Below are 22,258 nucleotides of genomic sequence, written 5' to 3'. Positions count from 1 at the left end.
TTAAACTATCAATAAGAAATGAATTAAACTTGATATAATGATTGTTGTAGTAATGCTATTCCATTTGCTTCTTAATTTTTCATATTTTGTCAGAATAATTACAACCACAGAAGGCATAGCTCTAATAAATAAATGCATTTCTGAATATTATTTTTTTACCTAAGTTTTCAGATGTTTGTCATAACAATAACTTTATTACTAGTTCTACTCAAGGAGAAATTTGAAGAAACTCCAACTAATTATCATTACTAATTGAAACATATGAATATTATATCCAGTTGCCACAGTGATTTATCTAACACTGAGTGGCTGTTAGACAATGCCTTGTGGACTTTGTTCAAATTACGCATTTGTAAGTTGTCAAAATTATTAAAATGCATTTATAACCAATGGCACCAGACCAGAAAGAAAATGCCACTGTCCATGTTATACCCTGCCCCTAGGTATACTATGAGAACCATAGTGTCATGAATGGGAAAATGAACTAACCCATTTCAATCGTTTATTTCTCACCTAAAGCGCGTAGCTCGATGAATGGATACCAAGCATATTGGAGAAGCGGTAATTTATCTTCCATCGTGCACCACTCACATTGTCTCAATATTTCATATTGCAGTAAACAAACAAAAACAGAATACAAAATATTCGCAGTTATACAATAAAACTCGAAATGATAAAAATGATTTTTAATTTGAAGTCATTCATTTGTACACATTTGTCTTGTTTAACATTGCATATTATGCTGCATATACACATTTAGCGTACAAGTGTAGTTAAACGACGACTGAAATACGTTTTCACAACATCAAATCAGAGTAATTTTGTAATCCATTAGGGAAGTTCATCCAAGATTTTTTCTCTAAAGTTGATGAAACTATAAGGTCAGCGGGAACTAACTCAATTTCCATAGGCCCACATTGTAATATTTTCGGTCATGGGCCTTTCCTAATATTTAAACTTTCAATGCCATGAAAGAACTATCCAAGAACTATCGAAAACTGCAAGAAATGTACAGGTTGACCGTCACTTTTGGGCACTTTTTTCTCTTCGAACTCGGTTACCCCATAGTCCGGCAGTGATTTTTGTTGATTTTTCATTAAAACGCTCTACTGATAAAAAATGCATCATTCCATATTTTTAGCCAGTAATCATGGATTAGAGTTTTTATTTATGAAATATGATAGTTTTCAAACACATCCAATTTATATTACACCGATGGGAGATCACTTTACATGGTAAATATACACAGTGGAATACCCTATACTTTTTCAACCAATCAGAAGCTTGCTTCCAGATGACCAAACTACGCGTTGTTTCTCTGAAATAAGAAATATTGAAGGAATATGACCGGTATTCAATGGAAGATAAATTACCTCTTGTTAAATATCCATAGTATAATTTTCCGAATTGCGCTTTTTAGGTGAGAAATGTGCGATTGAAATGGGTTAGTATACTTTCCCGTTGACCATTGTCCTTGGATAGGGCGCAATGGCATTTTCTTTCTTGTCTGGTGTACACCAATATATCAGACTGTATTATGAATGTAACACACCTTGTTACATATACGCGTTCCGTGGCAAAGCGTAGACTTATAACGGCCTCATAACGGATAATTCGATAGGAAATGGTGTCAACCTGACATTCCCGCGTATTTCATGAACATTTAATAATGTTGATGGATAATATATTCGTTTTTAGTTTTTTTACACGCTTCAAACTAGAATAGCCTTAGTGCATGTACACTTCGGGATTTCGCAGATGCCTACCGGGCGAGGGTGCCTATGTATCTTTCGGGATTCTGCAGATGTTACAACGTGAAAAAAATATGCGCTGTCCCTGCATAATAACACTATGCTATAACAGTGATACCTGTATGAATTACAAAGTTACCATTAACATAAACCACAAAGTTGCCATTAACATAAAATAAAAAAAAGACATATGTTTAAAAAGATAAAAGATTAAACTGCCCAAAAATGTCGGCAGTTTGGCGACCAAATGAAGATATGTAACAGTGCGTGCAACATGTACCGCTGCCGTGGACAATTTTTTTTTTACTTAAAGGTTATACTGGTTTATACTAATTTATTTTAGCTCGATTCTGATGAAATCTTCGAGCTTATTTAAATCGCACTCGAATCCGCTTCCTGTAAACCCAGTGCTTGTACCATATGAGATGGCCCCGTAGGGGCTTAAACCCACGATCCCCGGGCTGAGCGTTCGACACCTTAACTACTAGACCCCCACCCCCTACCCCCTCCCTAAAGTTTGGATAAGATTTCGTATATAAAGAAAATTTGCTATATGGTTTCTACATTTATTTTGTATTTTTAGCATGTCAGAACATAGAAAGAAATAATTATACCCCACAAACGAAGTTTGAGGGTGGGGGGGGGGGGAGTGAACTTGTCGGTCTGTCGGTCGGTCCGTTGGTTTTCATGGTTTCCGGACAATAACTCATGAAAGGCCTGACAGATTTTAATAGTTTTTGGTACACTAATGTAACATAAATAGTAATACAGGTCAGGTTCGACTTTGAGGTCAGTAGGTCAAAGGTCAAGGTCACAATGACCCAGTACAGTTAAGCGGTTTCCAGATGATAACTTGAGAACATTTAGGCCTAGGATCATAAATTTTGGTACACAGTAACTTCGTAAAATACAAGTCAAGTTCGACTTTGAGGTCAGTAGGTCAAAGGTCAAGGTCACAATGACCTTGAACAGCTAAACGGTTTCCGGATGATGACTTGAGAATGTTTGTGTCTAGGATCATAAATTTTGGTACACAGGTGTAACATCATAAAATACAGGTCATTTTCGACTTGGAGGTCAGTAGGTCAAAGGTCAGGGTCACAGTGACCCGGAACAGTTCAACCGTTTCCGGACGAAAACTTGAGAACGTTTAGGCCTAGAATCATGAAAATTGATAGGAAGGTTGGTCATGATCAGCAGATGACCCCTATTTATTTTGAGGTCAGTAGGTCAAAGGTCAAGGTCACAGTGATCCGGCACTATTAAACCGTTTCCGGACGATAACTTTAGAATGTTTGGGCCTAGGATCACGAAACTTAATAGGGAGGTTGATCATGACCAGCAGATGGTCCTTATTGATTTTGAGGTCAGTATGTCAAAGGTCACATTGACCCAGAACAGTAGAAAATTTTTGGCAGGGTTGACAGATTTAAATCTTTTTTTTTTATACAAAGGTGTAATATTATCAAATATAGGACAAGTTCGACTTTGACATTGGCTTACTTCTGTGACAAGGCCGTATTGTGGGGGTATAATTCGTCACTCCTGTGACAGCTCTAGTTCGTGTCTGTTTTCATACATTCTAATTGCTGTTCTTGTAAATTTTAGGAGTGTTTTAACAGAAGGGTAAACGTGTGTTAACAGAAAAAATCTCGCACTCACGTGCTTTAAAAACGCGCCTTCCGTGTCACAACGTAAACGTATGACGGCCCAAAAAACCGTGACAACGTCAGCGTTATAAAGCAAACATTCCCGCGCATTACATGGAAATTTATTGATGTTGAGGGTATTTTATGCTAGAATAGCGTTAACGCATGTTTATTTCGTGTTATAACATTTTCAAAATCCCTCGGGATACGTTGACCAGTACCGATCCCGGGCACCGACCAATCCAGGGATTCTGCAGATGTTATAACACGAAAAAACATTATGTTACCTCTACACTTATGCAATTACTCAATGAAGAAAATTAAGTAATTTATATTTTTTGGAGTCATGAAAAATGAACGAAATGCTGTAATCATCGTATCCGTGTTTCATGGTTAATTTGCTGATCATATTCTGTCGTTCGTTTCTAATAAACTCCGAAAAATATAATTTCCTTTTCATTTGTTAACAAGGTACGTTTATAAATTGCACATGTTTTGCTGTATGCATCATTAGTCATTCTAATATGCTTGCCTCTGTTAAAACACTCTTACGATAGAATGACGTCACGTTAACGTGCGGTGACGTCAAAGTTTTTGTTGCGACAAAGAAAGAGCGCTTCTATAGTTTATATACAGTTTTAGATTAAGGGCATATTAGAATCGAAATAATTAATCGCAAAACCGTGTTTTAACACTATTTATACACTCGGGCGGTAATACGTCGTACAAATAATTTCACTCGGGCTGCGCCCTCGTGATATTATTACGCCCGACGTATAACTGCCCATCGTGCATAAATAGTGATAAAACACTCTTTTGTTATAAATTATTTCTTAATTCTGTTCTAAGGAACGTTCTCCCTTACTACATGGGCGCGTCGTCCAAACAGTAGCACGTGATCGCTAAACGTTGGTGCATTTCATTTTACGGATCATACAAAACGAATGTAAAATTTTCAATGAAACACATACAGAAAATAAAAACATTGAGATATGTGTTAGTACATGAGCTGTTTTCAAATTCTGAAATTTCATTTGATATCAAGGGTCACTTGTACCATACTTAAGGAAATTGCGGTTTGGCGGTTTTCAAGGAATAAAACTTTGGGAACATTTACGACAAGCTTTGTATCACACCTGTATATGACAGACTTTTACTGCTTTTATTAATTTGTCTATATGACATAAAGACGACAAAAATAATGTGTTAAGCGACTGGTATGTGAAAACACAATCACATGCTTAGAAAATAAGATAAAAGTCTTCATGGACACTGATTTCAGTTGCAGAACAGTCATAGATAATTTGACATGATCATGGACGCTGATTTCAAGTACAAAAATGGCATTGATAAATAGCCATAGACATGGACGCTCATTTTATAACAAAACACTCAAATAAAAATAGACATGGACATGCATGGACGCTGATTTAGTTACAGAACAGTCATGGATAAAAGGACATGAACATGAACGCCGGTTTCAATAACAAAACAATTATAGGTAAATAGACACCGACATGAGTGAGCGCCGATTTCAGTCACAAAACAATTATAGGTAAATAGACACCAACATGAGTGAGCGCCGATTTCAGTCACAAAACAGTTGTATGTAAATAGACACGAACATGGGCGCAGATTTCAGTCACAAAACAATTATAGGTAAATAGACACCAACATGGGCGCCGATTTCAGTCACAAAACAATTACAGGTAAATAGACACGAACATGTGTGCTGATTTCAGTCACAAAACAATTACGAGTAAATAGACACCGACATGGGCGCCGATTTCAGTCACAAAACAATTACAGGTAAATAGACACGAACATGTGCGCTGATTTCAGTCACAAAACAATTATGAGTAAATAGACACCGACATGGGCGCCGATTTCAGCCACAAAACAATTATATATGAATAGACACCGACATGGACGCTGATTTCAGTCACAAAACAATTATAGGTAAATAGACACGAACATGAGCGCCGATTTCAGTCACAAAACAATTATAGGTAAATAGACACCGACATGAGCGCCGATTTCAGTCACAAAACAATTACAGGTAAATAGACACCGACATGAGCGCCGATTATAGTCACAAAACAATTACAGGTAAATAGACACGAACATGTGCGCTGATTTCAGTCACAAAACAATTACAGGTAAACAGACACCAACATGGGCGCTGATTTCAGTTATAAAACAATTACAGATAAATAGACATCAACATAGGTGCCGATTTCAGTCACAAAACAATTACAGGTAAACAGACACCAACATGGGCGCTGATTTCAGTTATAAAACAATGACAGGTAAACAGACACCAACATGGGCGCCGATTTCAGTCACAAAACAATTACAGGTAAACAGACACCAACATGGGCGCTGATTTCAGTTATAAAACAATTACAGGTAAATAGACACCAACATGGGTGCCGATTTTAGTTTAAAACAATAATAGGTAAATAGACACCGACATGAGCGCTGATTTCAGTCACAAAACAATTATAGGTAAATAGACACCAACATGGACGCCGATTTCAGTCACAAAACAATTATATGTAAATAGCCACCGACATGAGCGCTGATTTCAGTCACAAAACAATTAAAGGTAAATAGACACCGACATGGGCGCCGATTTCAGTCACAAAACAATTATAGGTAAAAAGACACCGACATGGGCGCCGATTTCAGTCACAAAACAATTATAGGTAAATAGACACCAACATAGACGCCGATTTCAGTCACAAAACAATTATATGTAAATAGCCACCGACATGAGCGCTGATTTCAGCCACAAAACAATTAAAGGTAAATAGACACCAACATGGGCGCCGATTTCAGTCACAAAACAATTATAGGTAAATAGACACCGACATGGGCGCCGATTTCAGTCACAAAACAATTATAGGTATAGACACCAAAATGGGCGCGGATTGCAGTCACAAAACAATTATGAGTAAATAGACACCGACATGGGCGCGGAATGCAGTCACAAAACAATTATGAGTAAATAAACACCGACATGAGCGATGATTTCAGTCACAAAACAATTACAGGTAAATAGACACCAACATGGGCGCCGATTTCAGTCACAAAACAATTATAGGTATAGACACCAACATGGGCGCGGATTGCAGTCACAAAACAATTATGAGTAAATAGACACCGACATGGGCGCTGATTTCAGTGGATAAATAGACATGGACTTTGATACAGAAGTCATAGATAAATAACATAAACAGCATTATATCTCATGAAAACCCTTGCTGACTGTATTCTAGTTTCATAAGGAAACATTTGATCAAGCCAGTGACGTTCTCATGAATTTTCTTCCGGAAATGAACATCACCTCAATATCCTTTACATTATACGTCAGACAACGTTCTTTGTAATTCTTTATGAGATGGTAAAACAATCGGCTATATTTGGTCTTCGCATAAATAAAACCATAAATAGAAAATTTAATGGTTGTCTAACATTTTATTTACATACTTAAATGAATATCCAATTTAAGTTGTTAAATGGTAACTTGTTGCCATACTTGACATTATGTTCCTGTAGTATAATTTATATTTGAGCATTTTAACAATTTAATTCAACGTTTGATAATGGGATTATTTTTCTGGTTTTGCATGTGTATATAACACTTGTTTTTAACGCATACTTTTAATATGATGTCCCGCATTTACTTGAAAAGCGAACGCCTCGAAAGGACGACAAACTGCCAATTTGTCGTTTCATTATACTGACAGTTTGCCAATATCATATTCTATGTGTTCGCAAAAAAAAGTTCGTTATTTCACCTCCAATCTTTCGTAGACACTAAGATGTGACCTGTCGCCAAATATACTGGTTGACGTAACGTCAATTCGTAACTTTGGTTTGTAGTAACTTCATAGTAATGGAGGTAACACGTCCGGCGGAATAAGACATCTAGTGAGTTATTCTGTGCGCCTAAGAATCGATTCAGAGTGGGTGACATAAGTGTGATACCGTTCTGTTATAACATTTCGATACCGAAACGTCTTTTATATAAAATATGAGATCAAATGTGACAACATTCTATCTCGGCGCCTGTGTTAGTAAAAATGTGCAAATTTTTCTCCTTTTTTTCATATCTAATATATATTACAACATTCATTTTAATATGAAAAATCCATGCCCATTTCCGTTAAAACACGGATATACCGTAAATTGAGATACCATCTGGCACAGTGAAGGTGCCGATAAAAAAGTGCTACCGCATTTGATCTACTATTTTAGATAAAGGACGTTTTCGGATCGAATTGATGTAACAGAACGGTGTTACAATTTAATTCGCACACACTGTATAGATTATTAGGCGTGTAGAATAACCCCCTAGATGTCTACGCACGTGTAACTTCCCGTATTTTAACACTTTTCAAATACGGTCAAATACGTTGACGTTACGTCGAGGTACTACAATTTGATGCCATATATGTGCCGTGAAATAGTGCTTCCCTATTTCGTCTACTTGTTTACATAAAAGACATAATAGAATCGAAATAATATATAATAGAACGATGTTTTATCATATCGTGAATAATCTGCTCGGGCTCTGCCCTGTGCCCTGCTGGCGTGTAACCTCTTCGTCTTATTTCGATATGTTAGCACATGATTCTTCTAGACATTATTTCTTAAATAAAAACGTACATGTAGTTATATCATTATGCAACGTCTGACATGCCATACTCATTTTATCACAGATCTCCGTCTCTCTCTTCCCAGTCTAAGAATTTAAATGACTTGTAAACAATTTCATATCTTTCTGTACTTCCATGATATATTTATAACTTGCAGATACAAAACACCGAGCAAAATTAAATGACTGTGTAAATCAAACCTCGCATGAAGAATAAATTACAAGATTTTTTTTAAATAAAAAGAAAGATGTGGTTTATCGGCAATTTATATGATTTCACGTCAAGCTTTGCTTTGATAAAGCTACATTTTATCATTATACTATCATGTAACAGCCACCTCTGACACCCACTCTGCCAGGAGTCAAATAGATTTTTGATAAAAAATTATCACCAAAAGACGAAACCCATTTTAATCCACTTGATTGCGTTTATTTCAAAACAAATGATAAGAACGTGCGTAAAATATCATTGCAATTTGGTTTAATTTCATTATGTTAATAGCTACTCGGGGTATCTGGATTACTAAGACAAAAATGCATTCGTGAAGTAGGTGATCAGATATTGAGGATATTAAATAAGAAATGCATTTATATATATTGCATCAATTTCGACTTATCAATTGTAATGTGCAATAAAACCGCTTGTTTTATTTCTGAAGACTGCATGTTTCCATTAAATAGGTTTAACGTGTTTATGACCCAGTAAACGGACACTGGAGGTAACTGGTCACACGGAAGTCCACAGAATTTGATATTAACCGCAACTACGCATGAAAATCACATTGGCATCATTGTAGAAATGAAAGCTTAGCGGAGTGATAGAACTTTTTCACAATACTCTTTTACATCACAGGCCTTTTACTACGGCATGTTTTATAGTCTGTAAACATTTGTTTTATTAATAGTTCAGCATACCTAACCATACTTCTTTATTGGTCCCGATGAATATCACAGAACCTAAATCAGGTCAACAAACGTGGATATATCATCATCATCATCATCATCATGCAATAACTCTTTGATAACTGGCTGAAAGGGTAACGGTTTGTATAATGTTTTGATGATTCATATATTTGTAAAATGGGGTAAATGGAAGCCCCTGGTCATCTAAGCAATGTGTATATCTATAACGTTACGTCACCGAGACGTGCACAAATAGAATAATTGTCGAAATACCCTTCTATAACGTTTAGATAACCGCGTGTTAGTCTCCCATTGTTGTGCCAGTAAAAAAAATCATTTCATTTTTAAATATTCATCAGACAAGTAAAATATACGATGACATTGACGGGCATATCAAAACCGGTATGTGCTGTTACATCCGACATATTTATCTTGTAAAACTATCAAATACAGTGACAGTTTAAAACACTTAAAACAAAAAACCTAAATGAAATAAATGCTTGGGACGCTCGACAATGTTTTATTGGATATAGCTGCATATGTTTTGATGATGAATTAACTGGCAGAAAATTTCCACTGGCAAGCTTAATAGATGATGATCTGCTATCTACTGATCTAGATTAATACTGCCGATCTGTAGACGAGAATTATCAGATAAATACTTTAAAATCGTGTTTATTTATTTCTACTTCAGGGCAAGTTGTGTCTGCGAGTGCCATTGCAGACGGAATTTTCAAAGACATGGACTTACAAAGAAATCTAAATTGAAATCCACACAGTATAACAGAAGTTATAGTGACGATAAGTTACTTCATCATACACAACGAAACACCACACTTGGAGTAATAAAAGTCAAAGAATCAGAACAGACGTCGACGCTTTTTAAAACTCGCTTGAAAAGTGAAAATTCTTCCGAGAGGTTGAGTGTTGGATTCGGTGAAAGTCATAAACGGTACATTAACTTGGTGTGTCTACGAGTACGGAGTAGCATGGCAAAAATCTTATGTCACTGTGTTATATTATTATTATTGTGTTTATGTGGAGTTGTTATGGTGCATCAAAATATCGGAAAGACGGACAACAAATTGATTCACAGCGAGCATACTGAAGGGTATAAATACAAACAAGACAATGTTATCACTACGCCAGAATCTTCAATAATAAGGGTCAGTATTATAACTTCTGTCTGTCATACTCTCTCTCTCTCTCTCTCTCTCTCTCTCTTTCTCTCTCTCTCTTTGTCTGTCCGTCCGTCTGTATGCTTATACGCTTAGTTTATACTACATTGTAATTCATTTTAGTTCTACAACATATTAATCACTCTCGACACCTCATTCCTGGTGAAATCCATCGTCACGAGGGTATGAGAGAAGAGAAACCGGTTTCCCTTTTAATGCTAAGCGCAAAGCAAGGGAGCTACTGGTACCATTTTCACGTCTTTAGTATGACGCGGCCGGGGATCGAACCCACGACCTCTCGCCCTCGATTCGGACGCTCGATAGCCTAATGTTTATCCGCTTATATGTATGTGTATTTATACTTTCTATGTTAGTCTGTTTGTCCGTCTGTCAAGACTGTCGTACATTTTTTTTGTTCTTCACATAAAATATGTTTGTTATCATAAATTAGTCTTACTATGGAGTTTTAATGGTTTATATAAGCACGCACAACTACGGGGGTTAGCAGTTTCTAGTGTAATATAGAGGTACAGTACGGGGGTTAGCAGTATCTTGTGTAATGTAGAGGTACAGAATCTATGTTGAGCATCAGTATAAAGTGTTCGTTTTTGTTCGGAGAAATATTATAGAAACGGTAGTACAGTTCAGACGAGTCTGTTGTTAGATGACAGAAGCCAACAGAAGGCAGTTATATAAATAAAATCTGAATAAACTGAAATGATTACAGTATATAAGTTCAATTTGATATATTTGCAAAAATATAAACCGCGTGGGTACTGCTATGCAACGAGATCCTGCGACAGAAGTATACCCCTAACTACTTTATAGTCACCACATATTCAAGTAAATAAATAACAAAACAAACGCGTGCCTTATAAGGGCTGCTGTCGTAGAAAATATTGTCTATAATCAATATCAGAGACTGAAACACAGGAATCTATAGGTTATTTTTCAAAATCTGATCACATGAAATGAAGATTGACCAAGCCTAAATAAATTATAACGTGTTTCATTAGGACCATCCGCCATCATGGTTTCGGCTTTCATTATCGTAGTTTCACTACTTAGACTTTCGAGGTATGGGTTCAGAAATTAAGCCTTGAGTGTTCGGGATTAAACCAGTGATAGTTTGGCATTTAAGTTAGACTTTTATTACGGATGAGACATTAAACAATCTTTCATGTCTTGTAATAACGGTGAATTAGGATCATGGCTTGCAGCTTAATGACACGTATTCCCCACTTCCACCCTAGCTACTCCACCAAGTAATATAGAAGTGCTGTTGGTTTCTTCAGCATAGACTATGGCAGGATCAATTATTTATAGTTTATATTACTGCTTCTCTGCACTACTAATTGCTAACTGTCTACTTACCTAGTCTTTGAAGTAACAAACTAAATACTAGCATTGTAAGGACATTTTAAGTAATCAGAGGGGAGCCAAAGTATCTCTTATACTAACTAATGACATCGACATTACGCTCGTCTCAGATAGAAATATTACGTTATCAGGCAGCCTATTTTTATGTAACATTACCTTTAATAATGGTAATACCTGTATCACCTTGTGTCAGACTTTACTCATTCATTGTTGGCCAGTTCCTTTAATGTTTGGAGTGGACATCTACCGTGACGAGTTTACCAGTAGGTAAATTATTACATACATTGCAGTTATCATAACACTAGCTTGATTCACTGGCACCAGATCAGAAAGTACATGTTATACCCTACCCTAAGGTATACTATAAAACCATGGTCATGGGAAAATGCACTAACCCATTTCAATCGTTTATTTCTCAATTTCTCACCTAAAACGCGCAGTTCGATGAATGGGTACCAAGCATTTTGAACAAGCGGTAATTTATCTCCCATCGTGCACCAATCACATTGTCTTAATATTTTATATTGCAGAGATACTCCACATATTTTATGCTTTTGTCAACGTTACAGAAAAACTTGCGTGAATTATTCTATATCTAACCCATTTCAATCGCACTTTTTTCACCTAAAACGCGCAGTTCGGTAAATTTGTTCTATGTATATTGAACAAGTGGTAACTTATCTTCCATTGTGTACCAGTCACATTCCTTCAATATTTTGTATCTCAGAGAAACAACGCGTAGCTTATAGTTTCAACAATGTTACAAAAAAACTTGGATGAATTCCCTAATGAAGTTCCAGTCTAGATTCAAGGCTGATGTGAAAATCGTTTGTTTACGCTAAAATGTGTATGTGCAGTATAATGTGCAATGTGAATTAAAGAAGCAATACAAATGTGTACCAATGTATGACTTCAAATTCAAAATCATGTCTAAGATGAATTTCGTTCATATTTTCGAGTTTTATTGTATAACGGTGAATATATTATGCATTTTGCATTTTTTGTTTACATTTCGCCTAACATGTGACCTCTAGACCGGATGTTCATTAGGGAAGTTTCTCGTTCATGTCCACGATTCTTGTAGTATACCTAGGGGTAGGATAATATTGTAACATGTACAGTGGCATTTTCTTTCTGGTCTGGTGGCAGTGGATTTTGCCATACTTCTAGATCAGCCGAGGCTCGCAAGTGCCGAGTGTGATCCTACGAGGGCCGAATATATCAAGCTACTATTGTAATAACTGTTTCATTATATACTGCAATCTTCTATAAAGTATTTCACCAACAACGAACCGTACCATATAACGTTATGTGTAATATATTTCATGGAAAGTTTGTTTATAAGTCATCTAAGAGAAAACCAAAACAAGATGTTTAAATTGAAAAAGGAAATAATATCATTATAAGTAAGTTGCAATTTTATGTAAAATCTATAATTATGGCTCGCTTTTTTATTTTAAGTTTTTTTTTCTGTTTGAACTACTTATATAACCGGGTCATGAATATTAATGAAACTCCAGACGCACGCATAATACTGGCCTGCTTGATTTTAACAAAGTACGATGCGGAATTTGTTTCCTGCCTGTTCATGTTTACATGTGGCATACAGGCCGCCGTTTTTAGCTCACCTGAACCGAAGGTTCTGGGTGAGCTATTAGTATAGGTGGATGGTCCGTCGTCCGGCGTTCGTCATCCACATTTTCATTTAAACATCTTCTCCTCTGAAACTACTGGTCAGAATAATACCAAATTTAGTGTGTAGCATCCTGGCGAGGTCCTCTATCAAGTTTGTTCAAATGGGGGCACTTGGCCCCTTTTAGGGGCCGCTAGAGCTGAAAATAGAAAAAAACTTTAAACGACTTCTTTTTATGAACCGCTTGATGGGCCTTCATCAAACTTGGCCTGTAGCATCATTATGTGGTCCTCTCCTAAGTTTATTCAAATTGGGACACTTGGCACCTTTTAGGCGCCGCTAGAGCTAAAAATAGAAAAACCTTTAAACGACTTCTTCTCATGACCCGCTTGATGGATCTGCATTAAACTTTGTCTGTAGCATAATTATATTGTCCTCTCCCAAATGTTCAAATGGGGGCACTTGATCCTTTTTAGGGGCCGCTAGAGTTAAAAATAGAAAAAAATAGCTAAACTGTAATAATGCATAATTGAATAAGAGAGAAATGTTCTAAACAGTGTACTGTTCTACTGAGTAAGAATCAAGTGTCTTCAAAATCAGACATGGACCAGTTAATAACCTTCCATAAACGGCTTCATAAATGTTATTTAAACTTTGTCACAAGCAAGATCTAATTAGGTCAAGGTCAATGTCTGCCTCAGGTGAGCTACTTAGGCCCATTTGGGCCTATTGTTTCTTTCTTTATAGAAAATTATTATTGAATTTTGCAATACTGGATATTTAATTTTGCAATATTGGACTTAATACTAGATAAATTGTGCATTTCTTATGAAACAAATTGACCCAATACAAGGCTCGATTGGACCAATATGAGAAAATCAGGGCCAATATTAGAAAATCAGGGTTCATATGAAAACACAGGGTCATTGTGGGATATAATTATTTTGATTAATGAAATCAATGGTTAACTACATAGTTGAATGAAAATTTATCATTAATCAAGTAATTTCATATTGGCCTTATTTGTCTTCGGGCAGTCGTGTTGGGCCTATACAACCATCCCCGGACAAATAGCAAGGCCAATATGAAATCATTTGATTAATAACGTTATTAAAGTATCTTAAAATAATAAAGCTTGCACGGTTTCAAACTCAGTTTAAAGACACATCTGACAGTTTTCTGTATGTATATAGGTAAAAATTTTCCTACAGACAGAATTTCTTTAAACTTCTAACTAGTCCCACTCCTTGACACTGTCCGCTCCGCGATGGTATATGCTATCAGCCGTCTGTCTAGTCCTGCTCCTCTGCGTCTCCGATCCGTCGCTCTGCCAAAATACCCGGCTGGATTACAGCCTAACGTGCCATTGGCGGCCGTTAAAAGTCGCAACTTGCTTTATTCATTCGGCGTCTCTACATAAGCCGGTGCTTGAGCAACCAAACCGAGTCTGCTACTGTTTGCTTCGGTTACCTGCGTTGTATGCTTCTAACGAATCTACTTGTTGATTTGATTTAAATCAAATCTTTATCTGAAATACTTGCAGGCAAATAGCTTTTTATCACCTACTCTGCGTGTGTTAAAAAAAACTTTTTGGCACGTTTTTGTTCCGTAAACCAGTTCTTTTTTCACATCGATTAACATATTGTTTCATTTTTACAGCACATGACATTCACCACATACATGCACGATGCTGTCTAGTTAATCTTTATTCCAGAATACCATAACGTTAAACGAGGCGTACTCACATTGATTTGTACGGGTCGAGTGCATTACCAGGTGCAGAATATTTGCAGCTTCTCTCGAAATGAAAATATTGCATCATTCTACCGTAGTATGATGCAATATTTTGATCAGATACGTTTTGTAATCTTTAATCTCTAATCATTCGAGTGCGTATACTAGATATTTATATCAATTCTTTAAAGACTAGAGCAAAATATTACGGATTTCGATGGCAAGATTGCGGGAATTTTTTATTTTAACAGATAAAATTTACATGTTTTATTTCGACTTTGCATTTAGAATCATAGGTTTACGAGTAATGTCTGTGGATGCTGTTAAAAATCTGATCGTTTAGTGTCGTAAATGTAATGAAAAAAAATCAACGAAAACTCCGAATCTTGTCTTGTACCTTAGTAACCTAATTATAAGTAATAATACATCTTAAATAATCTTCTCACGTCATCCTAGTTAGATATGACATATACACCTAAATCAACCGTCTAGTTAGATATGACGTATACACATAAAGTAACCGTCTAGCGTCATCCTACTTAAATATCAGTGATGTGTACACCTTAATTAACCGTCTAGCGTCATCCTACTTAAATATCAGTGATGTGTACACCTTAATTAACCGTCTAGCGTCATCCTAGTTAGAAATGATGTATACACCTAAATTAACCGTCTAGCGTCATCCTAGTTAGAAATGATGTATACATCTAAAATAACCGTCTTGCGTCATCCTAGTTAGAAATGATGTATACACCTAAATTAACCTCTTAGTGATGTATACACCTAAATTAACCGTCTAGCGTCATCATAGTTAGATATGACGTAAACACCTTAAATTAAATAACCTTCTAGCGTCATGCTAGTTAGATATGACGTACACACCTTAATTAAATAACCGTCTAGCGTTATGCTAGTTAGATATGACGTACACACCTTAAATTAAATAACCTTCTAGCGTCGTGCTAGTTAGATATGACGTACACACCTTAATTAAATAACCTTCTAGCGTCATGCTAGATAGATATGACGTACACACCTTAATTAAATAACCTTCTAGCGTCGCTGTAGTTAGATATGACGTACACACCTTAATTAAATAACCTTCTAGCGTCATCCTAGTAAGATATGACGTACACACCTTAATTGAATAACCTTCTAGCGCCGCCGTAGTTAGATATGACGTACACACCTTAATAAAACAACGTTCTAGCGTCGCCGTAGTTAGATATGACGTGCACACCATAATTAAATAACCTTCTAGCATCGCCGTAGTTCGATATGACGTATACACCATAATTAAATAACCTTCTAGCGTCATGCTAGTTAGATATGACGTACACACCATAATTAAATAACCTTTAGCGTCATGCTAGATAGATATGACGTACACACCTTAATTAAATAACCTTCGAGCGTCGCCGTAGTTAGATATGACGTACACACCTTAATTAAATAACCTTCTAGCGTCATCCTAGTTAGATATGACGTACATACCTTAAAAAAATAACGTTCTAGCGTCGCCGTAGTTAGATATGACGTACACACCTTAATTAAATAACCTTCTAGCGTCGCCGTAGTTAGATATGACGTACACACCTTAATTAAATAACGTTCGAGCGTCGCCGTAGTTAGATATAACGTAAAAACCTTAATTAAATAACCTTCTAGCGTCATCCTAATTAGATATGACGTACACACCTTAATTAAATAACCTTCTAGCGTCGCCATAGTTAGATATGACGTACACACCTTAATTTAATAACCTAGCGTCATCCTAGTTAGATATAACGTACACACCTTAATTGAATAACCTCCGAGCGTCGCTGTAGTTAGATATAACGTAAAAACCTTAATTAAATAACCTTCTAGCGTCATCCTAGTTAGATATAACGTAAACACCTTAATTAAATAACCTTCGAGCGTCGCCGTAGTTAGATATAACGTATACACCTTAATTAAATAACCTTCTAGCGTCGCCGTAGTTAGATATGACGTATACACCTTAATTAAATAACCTTCTAACGTCGCCGTAGTTAGATATAACGTATACACCTTAATTGAATAACCTTCTAGCGTCGCCGTAGTTAGATATGACGTACACACCTTAATTAAATAACCTTCTAGCGTCGCCGTAGTTGGATATAACATATACACCTTAATTAAATAACCTTCTAGCGTCATCCTAGTTAGATATGACGTACACACCTTAATTAAATAACCTTCTAGCGTCGCCGTAGTTGGATATAACATATACACCTTAATTAAATAACCTTCTAGCGTTTGTTTGACTTGTAGCCGGCAAGTATTGGTACAAAAACTTGCTAGAAACTGATGGGACATAGATCTTTACTGGCCATGCGAGGACTTTAGTAACAGTTGATAGGTCATTATTAATAAAAAGTTTTCGCGATTTAATTGTTAATATTAAACATGTTTTTCTCTTAAAGGAAAAGGCAACGTTGTTATAATGAATAACCAGTTAGATTAAAGTTACTAATTTCGTAATGATAAGACCTTTGCAGGACGTTAAATCTAACAAAATGAAGTAAACTTCACATCAAGACATTTATGCGTTTTACCAGACGATATTATGCCAGAATTTCTTATTGTTTTCTCACGGTTTAGTTATGTCAGAGCGTCTAAACCGTCAGAATAACTAAACAATATTTAACATTTATTCATCCTCTCGATGTTAAGACACATTCAGTTTAGAGAGTTGAAATTGTTCCACTAATTCGAATGGTAAACATAGATATTATCCATACATTTTCTAAAATTTGTTGGCATTTCCTATTCCTCAAACCTTTTTTACTGGCCGTGAATACGAAGAATAAAAGTAAAGAGATACTTAACAAAGTTCTGGAGGTTTACATGTTCATTAGTTATAACTGTATGACGTGTGCGGTTCAGAGTGAGCTATAATCCATCGTCCACATTTTACATAAATATATTATTCTCTGAAATTAATGGCCAGAATTACAGAAAACTTGATCTGAAGCATGCTGGCAATGTCCTCTCTATTTTGTTCAAATAAGGTACTGACTCCTCTTTAAAATAATCTTTTAAGGGCATCTTCTAATGAACCGCTTGTGGGATCTTTATCATCTTTATCAAACACATAAAAGTAATACAAAGTAGCATCATTTTATGTTCTCTCCAAAATATGCTCAGATGGAGCCGCTTGGCCTGTTTTAGACACCGCTAGAGCTAAACATAGAAAAGCTGTTTGATGGATACTTTCGGTCCCTTTCAGGGGCAGCTAGAGCTAAAAATGGCCATCACGAGCCGCTGGATTGATCTTCATCAAACTTAATCTTTACACTTGAATTGTTTCATGTGGTTAATAATAAACACACCTGTTACCATTCAGGATTTATTGTGTCGGTCAAAATGTCAATTACAGGTGATCGACTTTGGGCCACTAAGTCCGACTTGTTTGTGTTTGCGAAATGTATGCTTATTTGATCGTGTGTGTGTTTTTTTTTTTTTTTTTTGTTGTTGTTGTTGTTGTTGTTGTTTTTGTTGTTGTTTAAGACAGTTTTTTTATTTCTCTGAACGCCACATCTCTGACTTTCTGTTTGCGACATCTTTTAACCTATTTTTACACCTGTCTCCCTTCTAAGGAAAGTATTGCGCACAACTAAAATGACTCACTTAATTAAGTTATAGATGGAAAGTTTTAATAACCTACTTCCTTAACGCGTATTATGTAGGTGGATAAAAACGTACTAAATGATTTCATTCATTTCTTCCGTCAGCAGCTATACGTGCGTCTGGCTTAAAGTCATAAACGCCCAGTGTGATGTCTAGCTTTTTTGGCCTTCTCGCCTTGTCATACGAGTTTCATTTGTATTGTACTTGAGATATTTATAGCCTTTATTCTTTTGAAAATGTCTAATTATGGAAAAGGTAATAGTTTATATTCAGTTCGCTTGCATTTAAGTTCATTTGTGGTAAAACTGACTGATGTTTTCCTTTATTAGAGCTTGAAGTGCAGACATATTATGCAGAATTTATGATAAACTGTCTCTAAGCATAGAAAGTAACATGTTTCTGTTATATGGGAATCTTGTACTCCTACATACCTGATACTACTGTACAGTAAGTAACAAGTTTTTCTCATATTGGAACCATGTACTCCTGTATACCTGATACTACTGTACAGTAAGTAACTTGTTTCTCTCATATTGGAATCATGTACTCCTACACACCTGATGCAACTGTACAGTAAGTAACATGTTTCTCTCATATTGGAATCATGTACTTCTACATACCTGATACAGCTGTAGAGTAAGTAAAGTAACAAGTTTTTTCTCATATTGGAATCATGTACCCCTACACACCTGATACAACTGTACAGTAAGTAACAAGTTTCTGTTATATTGGAATCATGTACCCCTACACACCTGATACAATTTTACAGAAAATAACAAGTTTCTCTCATATTGCAGTCATGTACCCCTACACACCTGATACAACTGTACAGTAAGTAACAAGTTTCTGTTATATTGGAATCATGTACTCCTACATACTTGACACTACTGTACAGTAAGTAACAAGTTTCTCTCGTATTGGAATCATGTACTCCTACATACCTGATACTATTGTACAGTAAGTAACAAGTTTCTCTCGTATTGGAATCATGTACTCCTACATACCTGATACTATTGTACAGTAAGTAACAAGTTTCTCTCATATTTGAATTATGTACTCCTACACACCTGATACAACTGTACAGTCAGTAACAAGTTTCTCTCGTATTGCAATCGTGTACTGCTACATACCTGACACTACTGTACAGTAAGTAACAAGTTTCTATTATATTGGAATCATGTACTCCTACATACCTACCTGATACTACTGTATATTAAGTAACAAGTTTCTGTTATATTGGAATTATGTACCCTTATATACCTGATACTACTGTACAGTAAGTAACAAGTCTCTCTGTACTTATGACTAATTTCATTTTGTTGATAGTCACTCTCATTTATCTTTCAAAACACAGTGTTAGTGTTTCTTCTGCTGCTGCTGCTGCTGCTGCTGCTGATGATGATGATGATGATGACTATTATTATTTATTATTTATTATTATTATTATTATTATTATGCCACTGCTACTGTTAGTAGTAGTGATAATGGTAAAAATAACCAAAACACAATATGCCAAAAAACAATTAATACTAATAATTTTGCTTGACAAAGATACATTCAAACATAAGTTTACTCCATTGCTCACTATGTATAAAATTGTATTGGTTTATGTGAAATTGGCCACCATATTATTTGAGCCGTGACATGGGAAAACCAACATAGTGGGTTTGCGACCAGCATGGATCCAGACCAGCCTGCGCATCCGCGCAGTCTGGTCAGGACCCATGCTGGTCGCTTTCAAAGCCTATTGCAATTAGAGAAACTGTTAGCGAACAGCATGGATCCTGACCAGACTGCGCGGATGCGCAGGCTGGTCTGGATCCATGCAGGTCGCAAACCCACTATGTTGGTTTTCCCATGGCACGGCTCATTTGTTTGTAACCATTCAATGCTATTGAAATGATCTGTATGTAAATTATCTACGTAGAAGACTTCATATAGGTGCCTACAAATTGAATGCTTGTCTCATCAACATAAAGTGCTTGACCCCTGTTCCATCTGCATAAACATAAAATTACCTGAATGTCAAAGGTTTGAACAACAGTTTGTAATTTAAATCAAATTCAGTGTCTGTAAAGAAAACAGTTTATGTCGTACTGAAATAGTAATTCTAGGTACCTGACGTCTGGTTAATACATATTCGATGAGGGGTATTTCAGGCAGATGTATTTTATCAGTTGTTTTGTTAGGGCACTTCTTTCTGGCGTCTTTGCTTTTGTCATTTACAGTGTTGACATCTACAACAATTACACTTTCACAGCTGCGCTCTTCAGACAAGTTTATTTTTTGTTTGCGTTTTATATTTAGTACAAAATTGAAAGACAGAAGTTATTATTATATAATGTCAAATGATGGCTGTCATTCAAGTGCAATACTGAAACTTCCGTTTATGCGATTTGCAAAAAAAAAAACAAAAAAAATCATCAAAATGTCAGATATTAATTTGTCATATCAACTTGAATCTTAAACTAATGAACGTGATAGATAGAAGAAATAGTTAAAAATTTCCAAAATCTAAAGAATCTGAAAATAATTAACCTTCGTCAGGTATCACGTAATTATTGTTCGGTATTAATATTCTGATGACTGTTTTTGTGTGCGTATTAGTACAACAATGCCTGATTTTAAACGTACTTAAGGTAGTTCTGCACGTTTGAAAAACCGGAAGTGATGGCGTAACGTCATTTATCCGGAAAACGTAGAATAAAGCCAGGATTCGGCGTATGGAAATGAAAATCACTTTATGAATTAATCGAAACCTGTGAGTAAATTTATTACAAGGGCACTGTTTCTATATTTCTAAAGTCAAAATATGATATTAAAACATATGGGATGTTAAAAAAAATCAAAATAATGTCTTAAAATTAACGTGAAATGTCCGGTTCCTTTTAATCATGGTCAAATATCTCAAAAATAAGCACACGGACCTATACATTTTATTACACCAAATTATAGGCCATGTAATTACATACAACTGTGAGAAGTTTCATCAAAATCTACATTGTAGAAAAAAATCTATTCGATAAAATGTTATGAAAGATATGATTTTCCCATAGACTCCCATTGTGAAATATTGCGCGAGGTCCACATTTTCAAATCAGTCTAGCAAAAAATCAAGCACACGACCCTGTCTTTTTTATTTGCTGAATTTTCTATGTATATTCTGAATTTTTGAAAAATTAGAGTTTAATCAAATTCTACATTGTAGAACATTTTTCGATCCAAACGTGCAGAACTACGTTAATTATGATGAAGCGGAACTTCAAATGTTCAGGTCATGTTATTATTAATTAAGTTCTGTTCTGTTTTGTTCTTGTTTTATTTTTATTGATTTTTTTCTTTCAATAATCCGAGATAGCTTTGAGAATTAAATATATTTTGCAGACCATTATCATCTGCCTAACAGACTGTGAAAGAGGACTCTGAACATTATTCATAGACAAGCGAAAGTAAACTGAAAATGATATGAGGCACTTAATCGTTTAATATTATATGTTAACGGGAATGTTAGGTAGTTAAGATTCGTGATGTAATTTTAAAAGCGACCATGTCCAGAGTACTCCGACTGTCCAATATTGCGTTCGGTTCGCGTTAAGCCCTTAGTTATGTGGTAACACGAATCTTAACTACATAAGATTCGTTTCGCTAGTTATCGAAAAGGCGAGTCAAACGTTGCTAAATTATATATGTATGTTATTATTATTGTATGTTTG

At 35.7% G+C, this 22,258-nt stretch overlaps 1 protein-coding gene across 5 annotated transcripts in view; it reads left to right on the top strand.

The window, feature by feature from the left end:
* The window catches only part of LOC123557435 (uncharacterized), a 173,443-nt gene that overhangs the window by 125,730 nt on the left and 25,455 nt on the right, over positions 1-22,258 (top strand). For all 5 annotated transcript variants that reach the window (XM_053543770.1, XM_045348884.2, XM_045348882.2 and 2 more), the window contains exon 2: positions 9,661-10,132. In XM_053543770.1, the coding sequence (XP_053399745.1) occupies positions 9,661-10,132 (472 nt within the window). The remainder of the gene's footprint in view (positions 1-9,660; positions 10,133-22,258) is intronic.

This window comes from Mercenaria mercenaria, chromosome 5 (genome assembly GCF_021730395.1).
Source record: "Mercenaria mercenaria strain notata chromosome 5, MADL_Memer_1, whole genome shotgun sequence".
In the NCBI taxonomy this organism is placed as follows: domain Eukaryota; kingdom Metazoa; phylum Mollusca; class Bivalvia; order Venerida; family Veneridae; genus Mercenaria; species Mercenaria mercenaria.
This window is presented reverse-complemented; position numbering and strand designations above follow the sequence as displayed.